Consider the following 23566-nt stretch of genomic DNA (forward strand, 5'->3'; position numbering starts at 1 on the left):
AGTGTATTTTTTCCCAAAATATTGCACTCGTCAGATTGCTGCGCGAATACGATGTGACCTAAAGTATTCAAATGATCTCCATTTTATTCTTTAGGGTCTCTGCTAAAAAAAAAAAATATATATATATATATATATATATATATATATATAAAATGTGTGGGAGGTTCTAAGTAGTTTTCTAGCAAAAAAAAATGATTTTAACTTGTAAACAACAAGTGTCAGAAATAGGTTTAAGTGGACATGCAATGTTTGTGGCAGGCAATCCAAATTAATTCAACCATTTTTTTTTTGTGTTAAATATTTGTATCTCTCTTTGCATAAGGAATGCTGGGACATGTAGTTCTACACACAGTCACAAGACACTTGTTGCTGTCCCAGCAGAGCATGCTGGGAATTGTAGTCCTCTCTATTGAATAACCCCAACCTATCAGCCTGCTGCCTGCAGAGGGTTGTATAACCTTCCCCTCCCCGGCCAGCATTCCCAGTACAGTATTGCAGTCAGACGCCCTGCTATTGCACAACCAGTTAGATAAGCACAGCAGTGCAGTGGTCCCTTTAAGATCCCCGGAGTGGGCGTGTCCTCCTGTACATGCCTTCTTAAAGCAGCAGCTGCAGCAGTGAAAAGTCACAGTCTGCCTGCTGATCATACAGGTACCAGGGGGCATCTCACCCTACACCCCCCTCCCTCCCCGACATGTACACCATTACCCGAGGACCCAGCAAGCTGACCACCCAGAGGAGAACAGGTAAGTGAGATGATGATGGGGGGGATCCCTGTGCCTGGTGCAGGGGGGGGGGGGGGCTCCTTCACTGTCCTCTGCATGCCCCTCTATGTGTGTTGTGGGCATAGTCATCAGACATGGTGACCCCCAGATACAAGAGTGCCATTGATGTCATCTGCTGTTCCCCATCATTTTTATTGATGCATTATTACATGCTAAATAAAATAATTTCCAAGGACGCTGCATGGCTGAGCCTGTGCGACAACTGTCTATGGAGGGCTGCCGCCCCGGCGTTCCTTGTCCTGGCTTCTGATTGGGTAATGTTATCATAAACACCCCCCCATTAATCAGGAAGGGCTGAGTTTAGGGGGACTTTTTTATTGTGCAAGGACTGAGGGGTTCCAGGGACAACAGTCAGACGTACATCACTTATTGACTGCACACGTTCTCACACTTATATATATGTGTGTGTTTGTGTGTATATATATATATATATATTATACATATATATTATACAGTATATGTGATTGGTGGCGGCCGATCCTAATCCTGATCTCTGTGTGTTTCTCCTTGCAGGTCCCAAGCAGCAGATTGACACTAAGCTGCAGGAGCTGAAAATCAAGCAGCAGCTGCTGATCAACACTTCTTCATCATCCAACGGCTGGGACCCCCTTCCAAGGTCAGTGCTGGGGGGGGGGGGACGTATCAGCTGGGGTTGGGGAAGGGGGAGGTGGGGTGCACCAACTTTCCATGGCAGGATCCCTGACCGGGGTGAAAGGCAATGCCGCTGCGTGACCTTGTATAGAGGTTACCATGTGCACACTGTCACTGTCACATGTGAAGGGAGGGGGTGTGGCCAGACGAAGGGGGAGAGACAGGGGCCGGATCCTCTTAACCCTTTGCTGCCCTTGCTCACCAATGTCACATGTCTGCTTGGCAGCGGAGCCAAAATTCAGAGTGTTCCCTTTTATTCTTGCTCCATGACGCCTTTGTGTAACTTAAGGCACTGGGCAGATGAAAGACGGCATGAGGGTTAGCATTATTATTAGGGGTGCACCGAATGGAAATTTTGGTGCTGAAACTGAAAATGCAGGATGCACTTGGCCGAAAACCAATTATGACTTTTTTTGTTTTTTTTCTAAATATTTAATCTCCTAAATAAAATTTTTTTTCCTATATAATTTGTTCTATATTTTAAATAATATCAGGAATTCAAATGACTATGAATTTATTTGCACCTTTAGTGCAAGAAAAGCACAAGGAAAAATGCATCCCTTTAAATTCTATATATGTCTTCACACTGGTCCGTTGTGCTTCTGTCCTGGTGTTAAAAATCTCGCATGCTGCATTTTTGGTCAGTTTAAAAAAAAAAAAAAAAAAAAACCCCACCAAAAACCCATCTCTCCATTTTGAAATGCATTGAAAACACAGCAGGAACGTATCAATAACGCACCTGTGTTGCGCTTTGATGCGGTTTGAGTCACATGACCTATGAACAACCCACCAGAAGCGCAGTAAAATGTTGTGAAGTCGCTGCACATTTGCGGCAAATCACGTGTGTTTTAAGCGTCATTATCGGCACCTTTTTCTCTTATCGGCAAAATGCGGATAACCCCATTTTTGGCCGATATGTTTCGGCGGCTGAAATTTCGGTGCATTTATTATTATTATTATTATTATTATTTTGGGATTTATATAGCGCCAACCGTTTGTGCAGCACTTTACAACATGTGGGCAGACACTACAATTCAATACAGGAGGAATCAGAGGGCCCTGCTCCTTAGAGCTTACAATCTAGAAGGGAGGGTCAAGTGATACAAAAGGTAGTAACTGTAAGGCATGAGCTGATGGCAAAAATAAAAGTGCAGGATAGGCTTCTCGGAAGAGAAACGTTTTCAGGGATTGCCTAAAAGTGATGGTTGTACATAATGGGGTAGGGAGTTCCAGAGGATGGGAGAGGCTTGGGAGAAGTCCTGGAGGCAAGCATGGGAGGAGATGACAAGGAAACTAGAGTACAGGAGGTCTTGGGAGGAACAAGGAGAACAATTTGGTTGGTATTCGCATCATGGGATCTCCTGATTGTGTACTGCATTAAAGTAAGGGAGCCAATGAAGCGTAATAAGTATATGCAACTAACGAATGGCATCCAATCAGAAAGAGCACTAGCACATCTGCCTTGCAGCACTGGGATCCTCAGTTCAAATCCTGGTCTGGGAACTATCTGCATGGAGTTTACATGTTCTTTCTATGCTTGGCTGGTTTCCTCCCACATTCCAAAGACATGCCGGTAAGTTGACTGGCCCCTATCCATATTGGCCCTAGCATGTGCATGAGATAGCGACTTTAGATTGTATGCTCCTGAGGGCAGGGACTGATGTGAATGTACAGCGTTGTGTAAACTGTTGGCGCGGTATGAATAGAGTACCTGGGATCGTTCCAGGTCAGTCTGAAATATTTGTGCTTGGCTCTTCTTTTTTTTTTCCCCTCCAGATGAGTCAGGGCTGGTTCGCACCACGTGCAGCGAGCTGCGTTTTTTTTTTTTTTTTTTTTTTTTTTTTTTTTTTCAAAGCCGGTCACCGCAAGGACACAGAGAATAGTGGTTTCCCTTGTTCACACCATAGTGTTTTATATGTATGTGTGTCACATTTAATTGCAACCTGTCTGTATCTAACACAACACCTATTAATGCATGTATGTGCAATGCACTGTAACTAAAGATAGAAAAAATAAATTACTAGTGGTTTGACCCTACTTAACACAATGCAAATGCCTTTTTTTTTTTTTTTTTTTTTGGAGGGGGGGGTTTGTGTCCTGTACTGGCCTTTTTAGCTTTAAAAATGCTAGCTGTTTGGCTGTCGTCTTTATCCTGTGGCTACACACACAAGTGTGCAGATCTGAGTTCTGACTTCCTAATCTGCATGCTTGTTCCAGGTAAGTGACTCTGAATATATTGAAGCCAGAGGCAGCCAGGATATTGGTATTGTTAGGAGGCCAGTATTTCCCTCAGTATGACTTTCTTTAGGCCCCTTTCACACTAGTGCGACTTGTTCCGCAATTTTGGACCGCAAAATCGCATGACAAGTCGTTTTCCATTATTTTCAATGAGCCCCATTCATATCAGTGCATTTTTGAAGTCGCACCAACTTCAAAGTAGTTCCTGCACTACTTTGCCACGATTTGATTGCGTTTTGAGCCATAGCCATAGCCATTGCTTGCAAAATTGCGTGGCATAAGTGTGAAAGGGGCCTTAGAATGAATTCACACCAGCAGGTTGCAGTAATGAATGAAGGGGTGGAGCTATCAGCCCCCCCCCCCCCCCCTCCATTCAGAGACCCTGTGTCACTCATTGAAGCTGTAGTATGACTTCTATGAATGGCGGATCTGGCAGGAAAGATCGGGCATAGTTAAGCTCTTAACGAGAGCTTCTGACAGCCCTTTAGCTGTATCAACCCCCCCCCTTCTCACTGAAACTGGAAATTTCAGGCTACATTGTAGCCTATACAGTTTGAAGTGCCCACCTAACACAACGCACGAAAATGCATGCATTGCGATGCAGTGTGTCGTGGTGTGGAACAGCCTTTTCTTAGATGTGGGTTCAGTAAATGGAAATCCTGCTTTGGTAAATAAGACTGATGGGTTCAGTAGATCTGCAGCCTTGCAACTTATTGCAAATTCTAGCTTTGGCCAGTTTGTACCACGCTACAGCCTATGTGTCCTTGAGTAGGGCTTGCCCCCACCAAATGACCCTTTGACCTCCTTTGATCAGAAAGACGTAGTTCCTGTGTTAAACTGGCCATGCGAGTTAGTGTTTAATATCCCAGTTATTTTACGGCTAGATAGGCTTTGAGATTCCACACCGCATTAAGAGGGAGGGGATGGTAAAACTAAACAAGGACTTTATTCTTCCTATAGGACACACCGAATCCAATCGTTCTTCCCCCCCTTTGTCATAAATTTGTAATCATGGCACACAGCTAACGATATGATGGAAAGTTCAACCCAGTCACTGTTTTTTATGGGTTGTATTAAAATATTAAATATGTTAAAAAAAAAAAAAAAATGTATACCCCCCCCCCCTTTTTATTTTTTTGTAGTCTAGATGACCCCACATACACTTTATTACAAAAAGTATAGGAATGCCTGCCTTTACACGCACATGAACTTTAATGGCATTCCAGGCTTAGTCCGTAGGGTTCAATATTCAACTCTTCTGGGAAGGCTGTCCACAAGGTTTAGGAGTGTTTCTATGGGAATGTTTGTATATATTGTAGAAAGAAAGTGGCACCTCCAGTAGTAGGAAACTTGAATTTTATTGTAGAATTAAAGGTCCAACATCGAACATACAAGACAGACTGGATCAGCAGACGCGTTTCACACCACGTGCTTAATCATGATTAAGCACGTGGTGTGAAACGCGTCTGCTGATCCAGTCTGTCTTGTATGTTCGATGTTGGACCTTTAATTCTACAATAAATTCAAGTTTCCTACTACTGGAGGTGCCACTTTCTTTCTACAATATATATGGGCTTTCCAGGCTGCGGACCTTTGGCGAGCACCCAGTTCCCTAGGATCACCACAGTCTGCCCTGGGTCTTTTATTTTCAGCTGACAGCCTTTGAGCGGTGATTTGTTTCTTTCCCCTTGAGCGGTGATTTGTTTCTTTCCCTGCCCTATGGGAATGTTTGACCATTCTTCCAGAAGTGCATTTGTGAGGTCAGGCACTGATGTTGAACGAGAAGGTCTGGCTTGCAGACACCCAGAGGTGTTCTATCGGGTAGAGGTCAGGACTCTGTGCAGACCAGTCAAGTTCCTCCACCCCAAACTCGCTCATCCATGTCTTTATGGACCTTGCTTGGTGCGCAGTCATGTTGGAACAGGAAGGGGCTGTCCCCAAACTGTTCCCACAAAGTTGGGAGCATGAAATTGTCCAAAATGTCTTGGTATGCTGACACGTTAAGAGTTCCCTTCATTGGAACTAAGGGGCCAAGCCCAACCCCTGAAAAACAACCATAACCCCCCCCCTCCACCAAATGATATGGACCAGTGCACAAATCAAGTTCCATAAAGACATCAATGAGGGGTGGAGGAATTTGACTCGCCTCAACTTTATTTAGGATGAATTAGAGCGGAGACTGTGAGCCAGGCCTTCTCCTCCAACATCAGTGCCTGACCTCACAAATGCGCTTCTGGAAGAATGGTCAAACATTCCCATAGACCCACTCCTAAACCTTGTGGACAGCCTTCCCAGAAGAGTTGAAGCTGTTATAGCTGCAAAGGGTGGGCCAACTCCATATTGAACCTTAGACTAAAGCTGGATACACACTATCCAACTTTATGGTTAGATTTACCTTTTCTATGTAGTGCAAGGGCTGCCAGATTGCATACAAATTGAAAGTGTTTAGGTTTGACCTCATATTATATGGTTTTGGTAAGTCTAAAGGAAAAAGTCTTCAGAAAATCTTATAGTGTGTATGGCCCATTAGACTGGGATGCCATTAAAGTTCATGTGCATATAAAGGCAGGCGTCCCAATACTTTTGGTAATATAGTGTATCTTCCACTAACATTGGTGGATTGTGTAATTCAGTTTTACTGTGTGTAGTTTTATACTGCTATAGATTAGATTGGAAGGAAACCAGTAGAGCGAGACTAAGAAGTCAGCCTTTAGTGACCTCTGGCCTTCCACTGTGTCTGCTTACATTCTTGGTTGGTGATTATGGTAACAGTGTGTATAACGACTACAGTAGACGGTACAGTGGAGGTGTTGGCCATAGCAGCTAATCCAATGCGTCCTTTCACTTTCCAATGTATAAAAATGGCAGCAGGATGCTATGTACATCTATTCCCAACTACATCAGCCTAGTGCCTTTGTGCTGGGTCTGCATTAATAGAGAATTTATCAGTGTTTGGAAAAAGTCAAGCTTAAAATTTGAATGTCATTCAAAAAGTACTTAGAAAGTGCCTTTGCTTTTAACCACTTAAGCCCCGGAAGTTTTTACCCCCTTCCTGACCAGGGCCTATTTTGCGATTCGGCACTGCGGGACTTTAACGGACAATTGAGCGGTCGTGCTACTCCGTACCTAAATGAATTTGGCGTCCTTTTTTTCCCACAGACAGGGCTTTCTTTTGGTGGTATTTGATCACCTGTGGGATTTTTTTGATCATGCGCTATAAACAAAAAAAGAGCGTCAATTTTGCAAAAATAACAATATTTTTCACATTTTGTTTATATGAAATTCCCCCCCAAAAAAAAGAAAAAATCTAAATTTTTTTTTTTTTCTTTTTTTTAACCTTTGCGGCCAATTTGTTTTATGCTACATATGTTTGGTAAAATAAATTGCAAAAAGCATATTTTGATTGGTTTGCGCAAAAGTTATCGTTATCGCGTTTACTAACAAAGGAAAAGATTTATTTTTTTTTTTTTTAACGCGTAATGGTGGCGATCTGCGATTTTTGGCGGGACTTCGACATTGCGGCGGACAGATCGGACCCTTGACTGACACTTTTGGGGTTACCAGTGACATTAAATATGCACTGTTACTGTAAAATTACACTGGCAGTGAAGGGGTTAACTTTTTTGAGGGGGAGGGGTTATGTGTGTCCCTAGGGGCGTGATTCTAACTGTGATTGGCTGTGGCTTGAGGTGTAGGAACACTGATCAACGGTCCTACATAGTAGAACCGTATGATCACTATTCCTACACAGGGGAGAATGACAGGCGGCTTGTTTACATTAGCCGCCTGCCTTTCTCCCTCTCCACCGACGATCGCGAGTGACCGGTGGACGGTGGCGGCGCTGGCTCCTGAGACCCTCACAGGCTAGCGACGTAGTACTACGTCGCTTTGCCTGTGAGGGGCTGACCGCCGCAGTAAATAGTCGTGCGGCGGTCGGCAAGCGGTTAACAATCGTTTTTTGGAATAAATGGTTAGAAATGTCTTTGTTAGACACTTTTTTTTTCTACCCTGCTCCTTCACATTTTCTTTTCACCACACACAACATTCTATTAGTGTTTGCAGGGCTTTATTTCTCTGTGAATAAGTGCAGGTACTCCCTTCCTTCTTCTGAGTCCACTCCTTGTCTCCACTTCCTACCCACCTCCGAGCATTGTCCTTTGGTTTCACCCCCCCTACCCACCTCCCAGTACCCCCCCCCCCCCCCCCTTTTAGAGAATACAGAACCAAGTATCATGTTGTGGTTCTAGGTAATTTTGTATAGAATTTGTTAATGATAACTAGAAAAGCAGTAAAATAGATCCACTGGAATCAGCAGCAATAGACCCCCCCCCCCCCGCTACAACAATAGTTCCCCCCCCCCCAGCAACAATAAATCCTCCACTGCAACAATAGCCCCCCACCCCCAAACAAAATGCCCTCCAGCAACAATAGATTCACCCCAGAAACAATTGATCCCCCAGCAGCCAGCATCGATAGGCCATTCAGCTCACCCCACTGACCCCAGCACCCCTTTGCAAATGCATGCATTCAGACTGGAGGTGCTGGAGTTCCCCCGCGTTCCCGCTGAAAAAAAGCCCTGAGTGTATGACTATCTTTTTATTATAGAGCCATCCATTCCAAACTGTACACAGCAGGTTCAGGCTAGTTGGCCATCAACAGGGCAGTAGAGCTTGTGGACCAAGTGATTGGACAGTAAATAGAAAAGTGTACATGTACCCTGTATATGGAGGCCTTTTACATGAGCGTACATAAGTGTACACCTGGGCATCTGCATGCAGGCAGTCCCATTCATGTCCATTGGGACAAAGAGACCGCATGGATACAGCCGCTGCTCCCAACCCGAACGCTGGCAGTGTGAGTTTGGGGACACACGCATGCACCCACACTGATGTGTGAGGTTCAGTTTGCACACATTTGCATATACATGCGTAAGCTGCAGAGCCACTCCATGGCACCCTGGTATTATCTGCAGTCCTAACTCTAAATTTTAGAGTGAGTTACTGTTTTAAAATGAGTTGTAAAGCCAGGAAGGCTTTTTTTTTTCATCTTAATGCATTAGTATAAATAAAAAGTCTTCTGTGTGTAGCAGTTCCCCCCCCCCCCCCCCAGCACCCCTAATACTTACCTGTGCCACCCCTCTCTGTCCAGTGCTGTCCACAAGTCCCTCGCCCGTCCTGGGACACTCCCTCCTGATTGGCTGAGATACAGCCAGTCTAGATATTATGTGCCATTGGCTCCCACGGCTGTCAATCAAGTCATTGAGCCAATTAGGAGAGAGGAGCTGAACACATTCACATCAGTCCTTGCCGGCAAGGAGCTTGCAATCTAAGGTCCTTACCTTAACTCAATTAAATGCATGCATACATACATACATACATACATACATACATACATACACTTGGGCAAATTTAAACAGGAGCCAATAAAACCCCCCAGCATGTCTTTGGAGTACGGGAGGAAACTGGAGTACCTGGTGGAAACCTGCACAGGGAGAACATGTAAACTTATAAAGGCAGTGCCATGGTTTGGATTCAAACTGACAGCCCTAGTGCTACCATGCGGAAGTGCTAACCACTAAGCCAGTGTGCTGCCCCTGTAAATAGGACTGCATGCCTGCATAGAACACCTGTGCATCCCATGCGGACAAACCCAGCCCTTTGCATAAGTATGCTCTTAGTCCTGGTTCACACAGATGCATTTCTGGATGCGCTTTCAAATGCACAGATTTGCATGACAGTCTAGATATTATGTGTTTCTATTAAGGTGGTTCACACAGCTGGCACAATTGCACCTGTACTGCTATTGCACAGCGACTGGAATGGTATTCACAAAGACATGCATGCCTATGTGTGAACCCAGGCCTAAGTACGCCTGTGTGATTAAGGCCTAACAGTAGCCCATAAATCTTCCTTGAGCCCTCGTTCACATTGACTGCGGTTTTAAAATCGCGTGCCTTCATCTGAAATCGCACAACTTCAAAGACGCATGTCGGTGCGACTTGGAAGACATTTGTGCGTCTTCACAGATCTCTATACAAGTCACAACTGAAATCGCCAAAAGTAGTGCAGGCACTACTTTTTCAAATTGATGTGGCACCGCACTGATTTGAACAGTGCCATTGCCGATAATAGGGTGCAACTTGTCATGCGATTTAACCTGTCAAATCGCATGACAAGTCGCTCCAAGGGCTGAGGAGGAGGTGATATTACTCTGGAAATGATATCAGTGTTCATTAAAAAGAGTTCTGAAGACCAGACTGGTAGGTTTGCACAATATCTGCTCTGATCTGAAAATCATATTTGGGCAGCAGATGAGACGTTCTTCTGAACACTAAATAAAGGGTATCCTTGAAGTCTGCTTTGATCTGCGATTCAAGGCCTTATTGTGTAAAGCTTCATGTAATTAATGTGGCACAATGCCTGATCTGTATAGTTAACTAGTACTGAGACAAATGTGGAGCCTGCTATTGCTGATCTGCTTCTGAAAATGCTAGTTGCTTGGTAGTTCCTGTCCTAAATAGTTTCAACTACACCATGATTTGAAGCCAGCAGACAAATTGGGGGAACATTGCTGGAAGTCAAAACTCCAGATCTGCAACTTAAAGCAGTATTGGAACCAAAGGATCATGATGACAGCCAGGCAACTAGTATGTTCAAGAAGAGGTCAGTACTGGCAGCCTCAATACTTGCCGACTGCAGGATTCCTTTATAGTGGATTTGTAATAACCTCGGGCAAGTCAAGCCTAGGCACACCAAGGGGGGGAGAGAACACCTAGTGCTTGCTCGGGTACTTCAGTTATGGAGTGATATTTGTCTCCAAATTGTGCCTCAATGTTATCATCCTTTCTACACCCTCCCTTGATGGTGACAAAAGCGGCCGTGTTGGTAGACCTTGTACAGACGTGGTCCACCATAGTTGCCATTGGGAAGCTGGTCCACAGTTTGCACAGGCAGTTGTTTTCACCCATCAGGATAGCGTGGAGGTGCACAGATCAGAGAGCCAATGACTGACAGTCACCAGCTCCCTGCTCAGGGAGCTGTGAGAACCAAGCAATCGGTGGTGTTTGATCGCTTGGTTCCCAGTCTTCGAGCCGGCAGGGGACAGAATACAACCTAGGCAATTAGGATTCAAAAAAAGCCCCCATTCTTTTAAGAGGCTGGGCCTACGGCCTCTTCACTGTTCGTCTAGAACAGTGGTCTCCAAACTGTGACCCAGAGATGTGGTCCCTTTACTTGCCTTTATCCAGCCCTTTGGGTCAGTGAGAGTAATCGTTCATAAGTACAAGAAATAGTGTCCTAACAATGGGGCACTATTCCTATAACTGACCAATAGTGGGGTACAATTTCCCCCCCATACCAAAGATGAGGTATTGTTTGCTCCCACACCAGGACATTTTCCACTCCCACTTGCCACAGTGTGCCTCCCCTTGAAGTCTGAAGGACAGTTAACTGGCCCTTTGATTAAAAGTTTGAAGACCCCCTGGTCTAGAACTGTACATGGTTTTTTTTTTTTTCCTTCAATTAAATGGCTATCCTAAATGCCAAGCCATATATCGTCCGATTCACGCTCCGTTCCTCAGTATGTACCCGTATTCCGAAATCTAATTACAAATTGCTGTCACATTGCTATTATACCCCAGTGAGGCTCGCAAGGCTCTTCCCCGAGGCATCAGATAGATGCAAGAACAAGGCTCCTTGCTCCACGTTTTCTGGAGCTGCTCTAAGCTCCGGGACTTCTGGAAAGAAGTGCGGAGAATCTCCCAAAAGATGACGCATTTTACTATTCCGGACGATCCTGCTTTTTTTTATTACATTGTTCATCTAGTCCACCCGCACAATACAAACACTCCATCCTCCGCCACCTACTGAACGCTGCCAAATTTTGCATCAGTCTTCAATGGAAGGACAGACTCCTCCTTCAGTCTCATCCTGGCTGTCCAGGGTCTAAACAGCTAAACGAATTTGAGGATCTGGTGTTGTCTTCGCAGGGCAGGAGGGAGCGTTACTCTAATGGCCCGTACACACGTACCGATTGTCGGCCGTAAATATTTGGCCAACGTCCGATCGGCCGATTGTCGGCTTGTTAGTATGATGCTTCCGACAACCGACTGCGACTTTTCGGCCGAACAAAATCTGGTGTGCAGGCTATAAAATTTTTGTAGGCCAACCAAGAACGGCCGATTGTTCGTCAGTCAGTACAGATTTCGGCCGACAAAAAGCAGATGAGCAAGACTGGGCATGCTCAGAGAAGAAAAAACACACGGAAAGTTAACCATCACATGACATCACTTCTGAAGTTGGTTGTTGTTGGCCGACAAAATTCGTGTGCAGTCTTGAGCACTTTTCAACCAACACGACAGCACTGGACAAAAGACGGCCGATCGTTCGGCCGACAATCTGTGCGTGTGTACGGGGCATAAGACTTGGGACTGCTGGAACAAGTCTGTCTTTTCGGATGAGGGGCAGGCTCTACATAACGATACTCCAGGCACTTGAGAGCCGTGGTGCTGGTTTCCCGCATGGGCTGCCTCCCTTCCTCTGGCTATTTCCCCCCCCCCCTACTTTCCAACTTTTGTCTGCCTTTGGTGTCCACGCTTTCTTTTCTCTCTCCTTCCGACCTCCCGTCTTTCCTTCCCCCACCCCCTCACTTCTAGTTGGGTCCCCTGATTGCATCTTCTTTTTTTCTCACGAACTTGGTGTGAAATCGTACCTATCACTACCTCTCTACACACTCTAGAATGTGTAACATTACTCTCAATATTATAACTGCTGCGTGGCTTTGATCTACTGATCACTGACCCATGTTCAACTTACTTTGGTTTTGGCTACTATGATGCTGTTTTCACTCTGCTCTGATTTAGTACAACGTTTTTCGATGTGGCATCATTGTTATTGATGTATACTTGTTGTTGGGCCTTATCAAAGTCCCTTGAGTGTGAATTCTGTACTTTTTTCTGTTTGACTTCATAAAGAATTTGAAAAAAATAATAAATGCCAAGCCATTGATATAAAGCAACCAAGCATGAAGGAAATCCTTAATCACCAAGGTTGGGAGCCAATGGTTTAGAACAGTGGTCTCCAAAATGTGGCCTTATTTGCCTTTAGGGCACTAATCACCCTCGGATACGAGACCCTATTCTGGCAACTGACACCAATAATGGGGCACCATTTCTCCCATTGACCCTAACAATGGGGCACTATTTCCCCCAATTATACCTACGATTGGGCTCTCTTCCTCTCCCTAATATTTAAATTTAGTAATATTTTACGCACACTGGTGATAGGGAAAATCTCCACTCCTGCTGGCCACAGTCTGATTTCTCCGACGCCCCCCCTCCTTCCTTAACATTGCCTCTTTGTTTAGAAAGATTGGAGACCCACTGGTCTAGAACTACAATATAAGACTTCACAGGCCAAATATTGGGGATGTGAGGTGGTAGCTTTGAACCACAAAAGCTGCTCAAGACTTTCAGTTTCTGGGACTCTACGCTTGTTGGAATCTAAGCAAGCATCTCCTATTTCTTACCACGACCAAGCTAGATCAGTATAGATGAAAAATTTAATCAGAGTCTGGGTTAGATCAGCTGACTTCAATTTTAGCTGACTTTCCAAATCAAGGAACGATTTGTAGCTTGCCATTAGAAATCATGGAGAAGACTTTGTCTACAGGTCTTCTGCTGAAATTCATGAGGCGTACAACAAGGCACAATACCATGTAGGTTACATTTTTATTAAAGTCCAAATATAACCGACAACCGTAATGAAATCCATCAATTGAAAATGTGATTATTTTCACATAAGACAGTACAGGTCTTCTTTAACATGTTCTCTTTCTACTTGTCCACAGCAGTTGTACTCCCAAACTTGTGTTTAATCGGGTGAACGGCAAACACACCCCATCTGTCAGCCCCCCTGCAGAGGAGGAGGTGTACACACCGGCACACGAGGAGAACGTTCGTTTTGTTTACCAGGGTAAGTGTGTGCCCCCCCCTCACCCCCTCCACCTAAGCTGGTATTACTGTAGATCCATGTGTGAACAATCATGCACCTTAAACTGAAGGAAAAAGAAGCTCTGAGCATTCTGGATAATGCACCGTGAAAACCAATCCCTAAAATGGCTTTGGGTTACCCCCCCCCCCCCATTTATGACCAGGTTATTTTTTGCGATACAGCACTGCATTTATTCTAACTGATAATTGTGCAGTCGTGCGACGCTGTACCTAAATTGAATTTAGCGACTTATTTCCCCACAAATAGAGCTTTCTTTTGGTGGTATTTGATCACCTCTGCAGTTTTTATTATTAGCGCTATAAGCAAAAAAATGCAGACCATTTTGAATAAGTATATCTTGCTGTAAAAAAATAAAATTTCTTCATAAATTTAGGTTAGCACTTTTGCCTAGCAGTAAAAGGGTCGCTGGTTCAAATCCCAACCATGACACTACCTGCCTGGAGTTTGCATGTTCTCCCTGTGCCTGCGTGGGTTTCCTCCGGGTACTCCGGTTTCCTCCCACCCTCCAAAGACATGCTGGGGGGTTAATTGGATATTGTCTAAATTGGCCCTACTATGTATGTATGAATGTGAGTTAGGGACCTTGGATTGTAAGCTCCTTGAGGGCAGGGACTGATGTGAATGTACAATGTATATGCAAAGCGCTGCGTAAATTTGCAGTGCTATATAAGTACCTGAAACAAAGAAACCCCCAACAGGATTTATTGATTTGTTCGCACAAAAGTTATAGCGTCTACAAACTATAGAATCTTTTTTTTTCTACTTGTAATGGTGGCGATTAGGTACCTATAGCGGGACTGCAATACTGCAGCGGACAAATCGGATACTAAGTGACACTATTTGGGGACCAGTGACACCAATACAGGGATCGGTGCTAAAAAATATGCACTGTCACAGTACTAATGACACTGGCAGGGAAGGGGTTAACATCAGGGGTGATCAAGGGTTTAAATGTTTTCCCTGGGAGTGCTTTCTAACTGTGTGTGTGTGTGTGTGTGGGGGGGGGGGGGCTTTAACTGTGGAAAGACAGGGCTCCGTGTTCCTGCTTAACAGAAACACAGGTCTCCATCTTCCTTTGTCACAGAATGACGATCTGCCTCACTGGGGAGGAGGTTGGTGGCGGCCGACCTAGAAGCACGAAATGACATACCTGTACGTGACTTGGCGCAGAAGAGCCAGTATATGTATGTGAGGTGGTTAAAGGGGAATTCCAGCTCTTGCCCCTCGTTTGACACCTTGAGTATATATATGTTTTATAAAAGAACACCTGTCATGGGGGGGGCTAGCAGTTGCCATTGCTGACCTCTCCTTCTGAAAATACTAGTTGCTTGGCTATCATGCTGAAGCAATGACTTTTCCTAATTAATAGCCAGACACAGACAGACTGTTAGGATTTTTAAAGATGAGCCAGCAATGGCACCTTCTCTTTTTCTCTCATGCCAGGTGTACATTATCCAAATTAAGCTGTAAGGATAAGATAATTTGTCTACCAGGGACCCATTTGTTCTGTTCAGCCTGTAGATCTGTCACCTTGCCCACGTGCATGCAGGGGGGAAAAAAATATCACTGGAAGGAGGATCCACTGCAGTGCGGGTTCTACAGAATGTAGAAAGTATTGTTTTATTAAGAGACAGATGAATATTCTAGATGTAAGAAAGAATATTTATAAAGTGTATGTAAACCCCACCCCCAACAAAAAAAAACCCTCCTGAGGTTGTAACTTCTATGGCACGGGTGCTCAACCTGTGGGCCTTAAGCTGTTGTAAAAACTACAAGTCCCATGAGGCATTGCAAGATGCTGACAGTTACAAGTATGACTCCCAAAGGCAGGTGGAGACTCTTTAAAGGTAGAGTTAGGGACTGCAGATATCAGGGTGCCTTGGCGCGGCCTGCAGCTTACGCATGTATTTGCAAATGTGTGCAACTAAACCCCTGTTTTTAACACATACTGTTAGACAGGTTAATTTGGCTGGTTGCTGGCTGGTTGGTAAGTAGTGACTGGAAATCCCTTCGTTTTTGATCCCAAAGGCAGAGGCATGATGGGAGTTGTAGTTCTGGAACAGCTGGGGGGGGGGGGCACAGATTAGCGCCTATCGTCTCAGCAGTATTATCTCAAACACTGTGGCCAGCTTTGCCCAGTTCAACTCTGTGGACTATAGAACACTTCTCAGAAGCAAAGACCCCCCTCCAAGGTGGCTCCATCCACCCACCTTGGGTTCCACCATTATTTCCCTATTTTTATTTTTTTTTATATCTTTATTAAGACCTGTATATAGCATAAAAAGACAAGGTGATTGTATACATTTACAATTCGTGTCGTATCAAAACAAATTGCTGAAACCTGTATCTCACATCCACAAAAAAATTGTACTACAGGAGAAAAAATATTGTGCAAAATTGGTATAAGTGTAAACTAGGGATCTATGGTGTCGTGGGCAAAGGTGGTGGCTAATATTTGGCCCAACAGAGAAAAGGGGGGCCATATCAGTCAATACGGCAGCCAGCATTCTGTGGGCCATGCACACAATAGGAGGGCTCGTCTAAGGTCCAGGGCTTGGCCCACCGGGTGCTAGAAACCACCAGGATAGCCATTTTAAATTACCATCGGCTAATGCAGGATCCCCAGATCACTAAAATATTAAAGAAATTAACTGAGTAATTCCTCACAAAATTGGACTAATTCCATGCCATTTCAAGACAAAAGAAAAATAAAGCAGTAGCATTTTTTAGTGAACAAATTACTTCTGTAAGACTAATTGAGTAGCCTAAACGAGGGTTCTGCTAATGCCAATAGGGCAACATCTAGGCTTGATGGAACAGGGTCTGGGTCAGTAGTGTAGTCCCACAAAGCTGCCCAAGTAATACGGAAATGCTTCACGCATATCCCTGCAAGTCGCTATCCAGTCCTCTGCCTCCATAATCTCATTAACCTTCCTGATCCATTCCTCGCGGCTAGGAACTTGTGGCCGCTTCCCAATATATTTGTATTAAAAATTTGTCTGCTCTGGGTACCACCATTTTGGAGCATGTACAGATGTACCCATGGGCTCTGCCTCACCTTCTGGTCCTGGCAAAGTTTGTCAGCACATCTGTACGCATGCAGGTGGTTCATGGCATGCATGCAAAAAAACGGGGAAGTTTCAGACTTCTCTGTTCTCAGTCTTTATGTGGAAACCAACCCCCCCCCCCCTATGTGTGCAGATGTGCCATAGGGCTGTCTTGGGTAACCTAGCCCTGCAGTACATCTGTGTCCAAGGGGGTTGGAAAGAAATGATCTCTTAGGTGAGAATGCAGAAGTGCTGCGTTGCAGTACAAATAAAGCTTTTTGAATCCTAAATACATTTCCAAGAACGGGAGGGGGAGAAGGCAGGGCAACCCAACATGCCCTTTAGGGTGAAGATGCACTTTAAGGAGAGAGGGAGTTGTTCTGTTGGCCAAATCAGGAGCCATAAATGCAGCTTGTCCATAAATACAGTAGGGTGAGTAAACCTTGTCATACTAGGACATAAAGTGTGTTGCTGGCTCGCCAGATGTGAAGAATAGTGGGTGGGGGAACTACAGCCACCACATTAACACTGGTAAGCTGCAAGATATGACATTTTTGTCTTTGGTTTAGATACATTTTTAACACTATCCGCCTCTGGTTACAAAATGTTGCCTTTTGTAACATTCCCATGGGGGTTGTCAGTCTTGTTCCTCTACTTTAAAGTAAGAATACGTCACCTGTTTGTATTGTACAATACTTCTGGAAGAGCCTGTGGAACTTGTGTTAGAGGAACTCCAAGGCTTGTTTATATTGCTGTGAGCTTTCCTTATCTTGGGAAAAGCAAAAGCACAAAAACCGAGAACTGTGGATGCAGACAAAGACATAACACCGAGATGGGAGCGGGGAGAACCACTCTACTCCTTTTATATTGGGAATAGTTAGAGCTGCAAGATTAGTCGTATAGGAATCGCAATCTCGATCCACCCCCCCCCCCCCCCACCATCTCAATCCAGAATGTTTACGATTCTCAGTGTTATATGTGTCTATGACACAGACAGCTGCAGGCCGCATGCCAGAGACTTGGGATGTCTGCCTGACACACGGGTGATATCGCAGCTGTCTGTGTCAGAACTGAGCTGACAGAACAGAGCCGATGCTTCCTGTATAGTTCCGACTCCATTCTGTCATAGGCGGAGTGATATCAAATGCACACCGCCTGTGAGATGAGACCGAGGAGAGCTGAGCTGCAGGAAGCATCAGCTCTGCGCTGCTCCTCACACTTCACCAGCAGTACCCACCACCAACAGTGCCATCCAGCAGTACCCACCACCAACAGTGCCATCCAGCAGTACCCACCACCAACAGTGCCATCCAGCAGTACCCAACAGTGCCAGCCAGCAGTACCCAGGGGTAATCCATGACAGAGGTGGTAATCCTAGTCACAGCTTATTGCAAATGGTTAACATTTTATATATATATATATATATATATATATATATATATATATATATATATATATATATATATATATATATATATAATATATATTTAAAATAAAGAAAGATTGAGAATCGTGATCTTGATTCTAAGCCAAAAAATCATGATTTTAATTTTTGCCAGAATCATGCAGCTCTAGGCATAGTATGTGAATGGCAGATTACTGTCTGTATTAAAACTTTCCAGCTTGCTAGGAATACAGGCGGTCCCCGGGTTACAAACATCTGACTTACAAATGACTCCTACTTATAGAGGGAGACAACAGGAAGTAAAGAGAAATCTACCCCTAGGAAGGGAAATTCACTTCTGTAAGAGTTATCATGGGAAAAAGGTGTCTCCACTGAAGCTTTATCTCTAATCCTTGTTTCCACAACAACCCAAAACTTTCAAAATCCAGTTGTCAGAGGCAGAAAGTGAGGTAAAAGCTTCTGAACACAGGGGTACAGACAGAAAAACAAATGGTACAGGGGTGTTATCTCTTCCCTATGCTATCCAAAAAACTTAAAATTATTCTTTGGGCTGGAGCTACACTTTAAAAAGAAAAATGTACCAAATTCAACTTAAGAACAAACCTACAGTCCCTTTCTTGTTTGTAACCCTGGGACCGCCTGTTTGTCCAAGTCTGGGTATAGGTGAACTCTAGGGTCCCATTCACACGTTCAGCTTTTTGAAGCTTAAACTCTGGGGGGGGGGGGGGGGGAATCAATTCTCAATGGAGTTGGTTCACATCTCCACTTCCAAGTTGCCTGAAGCTCAAAGTTCAGGATTTTTTTTTTGTAGCTCAAATTGGGCATATTTGCATGTTTTTAGTGCATTTTTAATCCCATGGAAATGCATGATTTCTAAGTTTTTGGGCACTTTCACGTTTTGTCACGTGTTTTTTTGTGCGCTTTTTTTTTCTGCTCAATTGAAAAAAAAATGTACAAATAGAAATCCTAATAAATAATATATTAATAAATACATACTCGAGTAACTAAAAATCATCAAATAATAATAAAAAAATTAATATGTAATCACCCCTAACCTTAAAAAAAAAATATATTCAATTTATTAATAAACACTCAAACAAAACAAATATTAATAATTGCTTTTGGCTAGAGTGATATACCTTTTTTTTTTTTTTTTTTTTTTGATAGGGGGTGATTTTTATTTATGATTATTTTAATGTGTGTGTGTATATGTATGTATATATATATATATATATATATATATATATATATATATATATATATATATATATATATATATATATATATATATATATATATAATTAGTATTCATGTGGTTAAAAATAATTAATAAGACAAGACAATTAATAAAATATTAACCCCCCCCCTTACCCTAAAAAAAAAAAAAAAATTATGAAAAAGACGTGCTGATGCTGCTGACCATTTTCTGAAAATGCTGGTTGAGCTCTTGTATTACGAGATTTGGTATTTTCATGATCTGTATACATTTGTTCAGGGTGGGGGGTTCAAGGTCAGGAGTCTTTCTCTGCGTCTTGTTTACTGCCATTCTTCAAAAAGTACTGAAGTCAGAGGGCCAGAATGAGGGACATTGAACTGACATTTTAGAAGGCAAATTCATCCTCCATATTTATCAGATTTGTCCTGTCTATATCAGTCCATGCTGTTCCTAGTAAGCTCTTATATCCATCTGTTTTATTATTTGTCATCAACAGCTTGGCAGGAGGTGCAGCATCAGTTGGAGAAACCAGAACTAAACGGATGCGGACCCCAACAATATCAAGATCAGACTACAGATTCCTCTCCTAAGAGTAAGACCGTGTGATCGTGAATATAAGAGAAGGGGGTTGGTCAAATGTATGTAATGAAATCTGTTTTATTGGCTTCTCTGGCGTGACATTAAACCCATCACTCCAGTATAACCACTGACACTGAACTGGTATTGGGGCTTCATTACACCAACTGGTGGATTGACCCAATAAATCGGTGCAAAGGGCAGCAGTAATGTTACTCCACAGCAACTAATCAAAAATAAATCTCAAGAGCAGCCTAAAAACATCAAATAAGGATATATGCAACCAGTCAAAATTAAGAGGTTTATATACCAATGCCAGAAGCCTGGCAAACAAGATGGGAGAGCTGGAGCTGCTGATGTATGAGGAGGACTTAGATTTTGTGGGGATAACAGAGACTTGGTTTGACAGCTCTCATGACTGGATGGCGACCATTCAGGGGTATTCCCTTTATCGCAGAGATGAAGAAGGTAAAAAAGGGGGAGGGGTATGTCTGTATATTAAGAACAGTGTACAGGTAAATATGAGGGATGATATTAATAATGGGGCTATGGATGAGGTAGAATCCCTATGGGTAGAACTTCAAAGGGAAGGCACTGTCGGGAAGGTAATATTGGGCTTATGCTATAGGCCCCCCAACCAGAGGGAGGAGGGGGAGACGGACCTCATTTTACAGATAGGATTGGCAGCAAGGATGGGAAATGTCATTATAATGGGGGACTTTAATTATCCTGATATAGACTGGGCAGAAGGAACCACGCATTCAGCCAAGGCTCGGCAGTTCCTAAATGTTTTACAGGACAATTTCATGGGTCAGATGGTGAATGCACCGACAAGAAACAATGCGGTACTTGACCTACTGATTACCAACAATACAGACCTGCTTACGGATATAGAAATACGGGGCAACTTAGGAAACAGTGACCATAGGTCAATTAGTTTCAGTATTAATTACAATAATAGGAAACACAAGGGTAATATAAGAACCCTGAATTTCAAAAGAGCCAATTTCCCATGACTGCGCTCGCTGCTAGAAAATATCAAATGGGATAGAACCCTGGGAACAAAGAACACAGAGGAAAAATGGGAGTGCTTCAAGAGCATACTTAACAAGGGGATTGGCCAGTGCATTCCAAAGGGAAATAAATTTAAAAGAGCGAAACTAAACCCTGGGTGGCTAAACTCCAACATAAAAATGCATATTAGTGCTAAAGAAAAGGCCTTCAAAAAATACAAGGCTGAGGGGTCATTGGCAGCATTCAAGCATTACAAAGAGTGTAATAAGAAATGTAAAGACGAAATCAAGGCGGCTAAAATAGAACACGAGAGACCTATAGCGGAAGAGAGTGAAAAGTACCCCAAGAAATTCTTTAAGTATATAAACAGTAAGAAAGCGAGGACAGAACACATTGGCCCCATAAAAGATGACAAAGGAAATATGGCCACAGAGGACAGAGAAAAGGCAGAAGTGTTAAATAATTTCTTCTCTTCAGTCTTCACAAAAGAATCGGGGGGCTACACTAACCCAGCTTGTAATGCCAAACTAAATGATACACCTCAGGAAGTACCGCCATGGCTAACAGAAGATAGACCTAGAACCAAACTAGAGAAACTTAACATAAATAATCACCGGGACCGGATGGCTTGCACCCGAGGGTTCTTAAAGAGCTAAGCTAGGTGATTGTAAACTATCCTTAAAGATCAAGAATAATGGTCTGGCAGACGGATATGGTGCCAGCTGATTGGAAAAAAACCAACGTGGTACCAATATTTAAAAAGGGGCCGAGATGTATCCCGGGTAACTATAGGCCGGTCAGCCTAACATCAGTACTCTGCAAGATTTTTGAGGGGATGTTAAGGGACCACATACAAGACTTTAGTAATGAAAATTATATTATTAGTAGTAATCCACACGGATTCATGAAAAATCGTTCTTGCCAAACCAATTTTTTAACCTTCTATGATGAAGTGAGCTGCCACCTAGATAAAGGTAAGCCTGTGGATGTGGTGTATCTGGACTTTGCAAAGGCCTTTGACACCGTTCCCCACAAACACTTACTGTACAAACTAAGGAAGGTAGGTATGGACCATAGGGTGAGTACCTGGATAGAGAACTGGCTCTAGGGGAGAGTGTAAAGGGTCTAGAACTAGGTTTTTTATCAACAAAAGTGGAGTTACTCTTTAAAGTGCTTAGACCCCCATGATGCTCCGGGTTTCACATAATGTTGGGATTTAACAGATTACATTAGAAACTGAAAATAAGAAAAATAACTGATGCCTCCCTCCTTTTTATTCTCCCTGCAGATTTTGTCCCTATTGATCTGGAAGAGTGGTGGGCAGAACGGTTCCTAGCAAACATTGAGAATTGTGCCTGAAGGACAAACTTCCCCAGATTGATCTCCTTTTATTTAAAGAGAACATGCACAAGTCTGCCTCCATCGGTGACATGACAGCCATTGATAGACTGCGGACCACTTTCCATAGTGGAGCCCCACAAGCTGGACGATGTGAAAACTCAATGCTGACAAGATGTCTCTACAGCTGTTCCTTTTACAAGGATTTAGAAGTCTCAACCTTGCTTGAAAAAAAGCACAGATGGCCTTGTTTAGAACAATGTCGAAAAGGAAAATGTCATTGTTGCCCATAACAATTAGACTCATTTTCCAAGTGCAGGTCCGAACATGAAAGGAGTCTAATTATTGCTATGGGCAACATCCATGAGGCTCCAGGTACTGGATACCTTTCCTATGGGTTCTATAGGCCCTAGAAAGTTGGTTGGGAGTCTTTTTGCACAGAAAAGGAATAAAGTGTTGGCTTCATGAATACAGCAAGTAAAGGGGTAGATGAACCTGGCAGGATAGAAGGGATGGGAGCTGACTTTAGCCACTACCAGGGCATTCATCTCACCTGTGCCTTGCTGCTTAAAGGCTAATGCTGGCCATACACTATACGAAAAATCGTTCAAACTCATTTTTGAAAAATGAACACTTGGCCGTGAGAGCAAACGATAGTGCCATCATGTAATGACCGATAAATTGTTCAATGGACATAAATTAATCAGTTTTTTCACATATACCTAGTTCACATATACCTAGTGCAAACAAATTTCCAAACTTGTCCGTTTTTGAGCCGAAAAACAAAAAACGTTACAACCGATTCGTAGCCGAAAGAACTGGGCAAATGCCTGAATTTCGGCCAATTTTTCGTATAGTGTATGGCCAACACAAGTCCACCTTTTACAAAAATAATAAATGCACATATATTTGAACCAAAAAAATGCGCATTTAATATTTTTATTTTTTTTGCTTTTTGAAAAAAAGCCTGCACAGCATTACAACTGCTAGGAGCGGATTGTGGGTGTACTGCACAGGCTCCTGCAGACTATTCCTCCAGCTGCATAGGGAGGCACAGACTTTGTTAGAGAGCTGGAGGAATTTTCAGTCACAGCATTCATGTTCTATTGAGAACTACAGATCTGTGTGCCTCGGAGGCAGGTGGGACCTGTGGTTTGTTCATTAACAGATCTCAGTGAATGATGCCATGCAGTGGTGTGCTGCCTGCACGGCTATGCACATTTCTAAAGTGACAGCTAGGGTTGCCACCTCATCCCTTTTAAACCTGAACACATATTAGTTACACA

At 43.4% G+C, this 23566-nt stretch overlaps 1 protein-coding gene across 2 annotated transcripts; it reads left to right on the plus strand.

The window, feature by feature from the left end:
• Window positions 1-602: 602 nt before the first annotated feature.
• MCRIP2 (MAPK regulated corepressor interacting protein 2) lies at window positions 603-22798 on the plus strand. Of its 2 annotated transcripts, none has more exons than XM_082260561.1 (5): window positions 603-746; window positions 1299-1401; window positions 13524-13645; window positions 19849-19944; window positions 22231-22798. In XM_082260561.1, the coding sequence occupies exons 1-5, from the start codon at window positions 695-697 to the stop codon at window positions 22299-22301; spliced, it is 444 nt and encodes a 147-aa protein (XP_082116687.1). In that variant the 5' UTR covers window positions 603-694; the 3' UTR covers window positions 22302-22798. The 2 variants fall into 2 exon arrangements, with proteins under 2 accessions (XP_082116687.1, XP_082116686.1); XM_082260560.1 differs by having other exon boundaries at window positions 13521-13645; window positions 22231-22689.
• The last annotated feature ends 768 nt before the right edge of the window (window positions 22799-23566 follow it).

Source organism: Pelophylax lessonae, assembly GCF_965119305.1.
Source record: "Pelophylax lessonae genome assembly, chromosome: 6".
NCBI lineage: Eukaryota > Metazoa > Chordata > Amphibia > Anura > Ranidae > Pelophylax > Pelophylax lessonae.

Bases quoted from the DNA above. Each gene is read 5' to 3' on its own strand.
- MCRIP2 (XM_082260560.1), top strand. From the start codon at position 695: ATGTACACCATTACCCGAGGACCCAGCAAGCTGACCACCCAGAGGAGA. The intron at 1,402-13,520 runs GTCAGTGCTGGG...ACTTGTCCACAG, and splicing joins GGCTGGGACCCCCTTCCAAG to CAGTTGTACTCCCAAACTTG. The intron at 13,646-19,848 runs GTAAGTGTGTGC...TGTCATCAACAG, and splicing joins CGTTCGTTTTGTTTACCAGG to CTTGGCAGGAGGTGCAGCAT.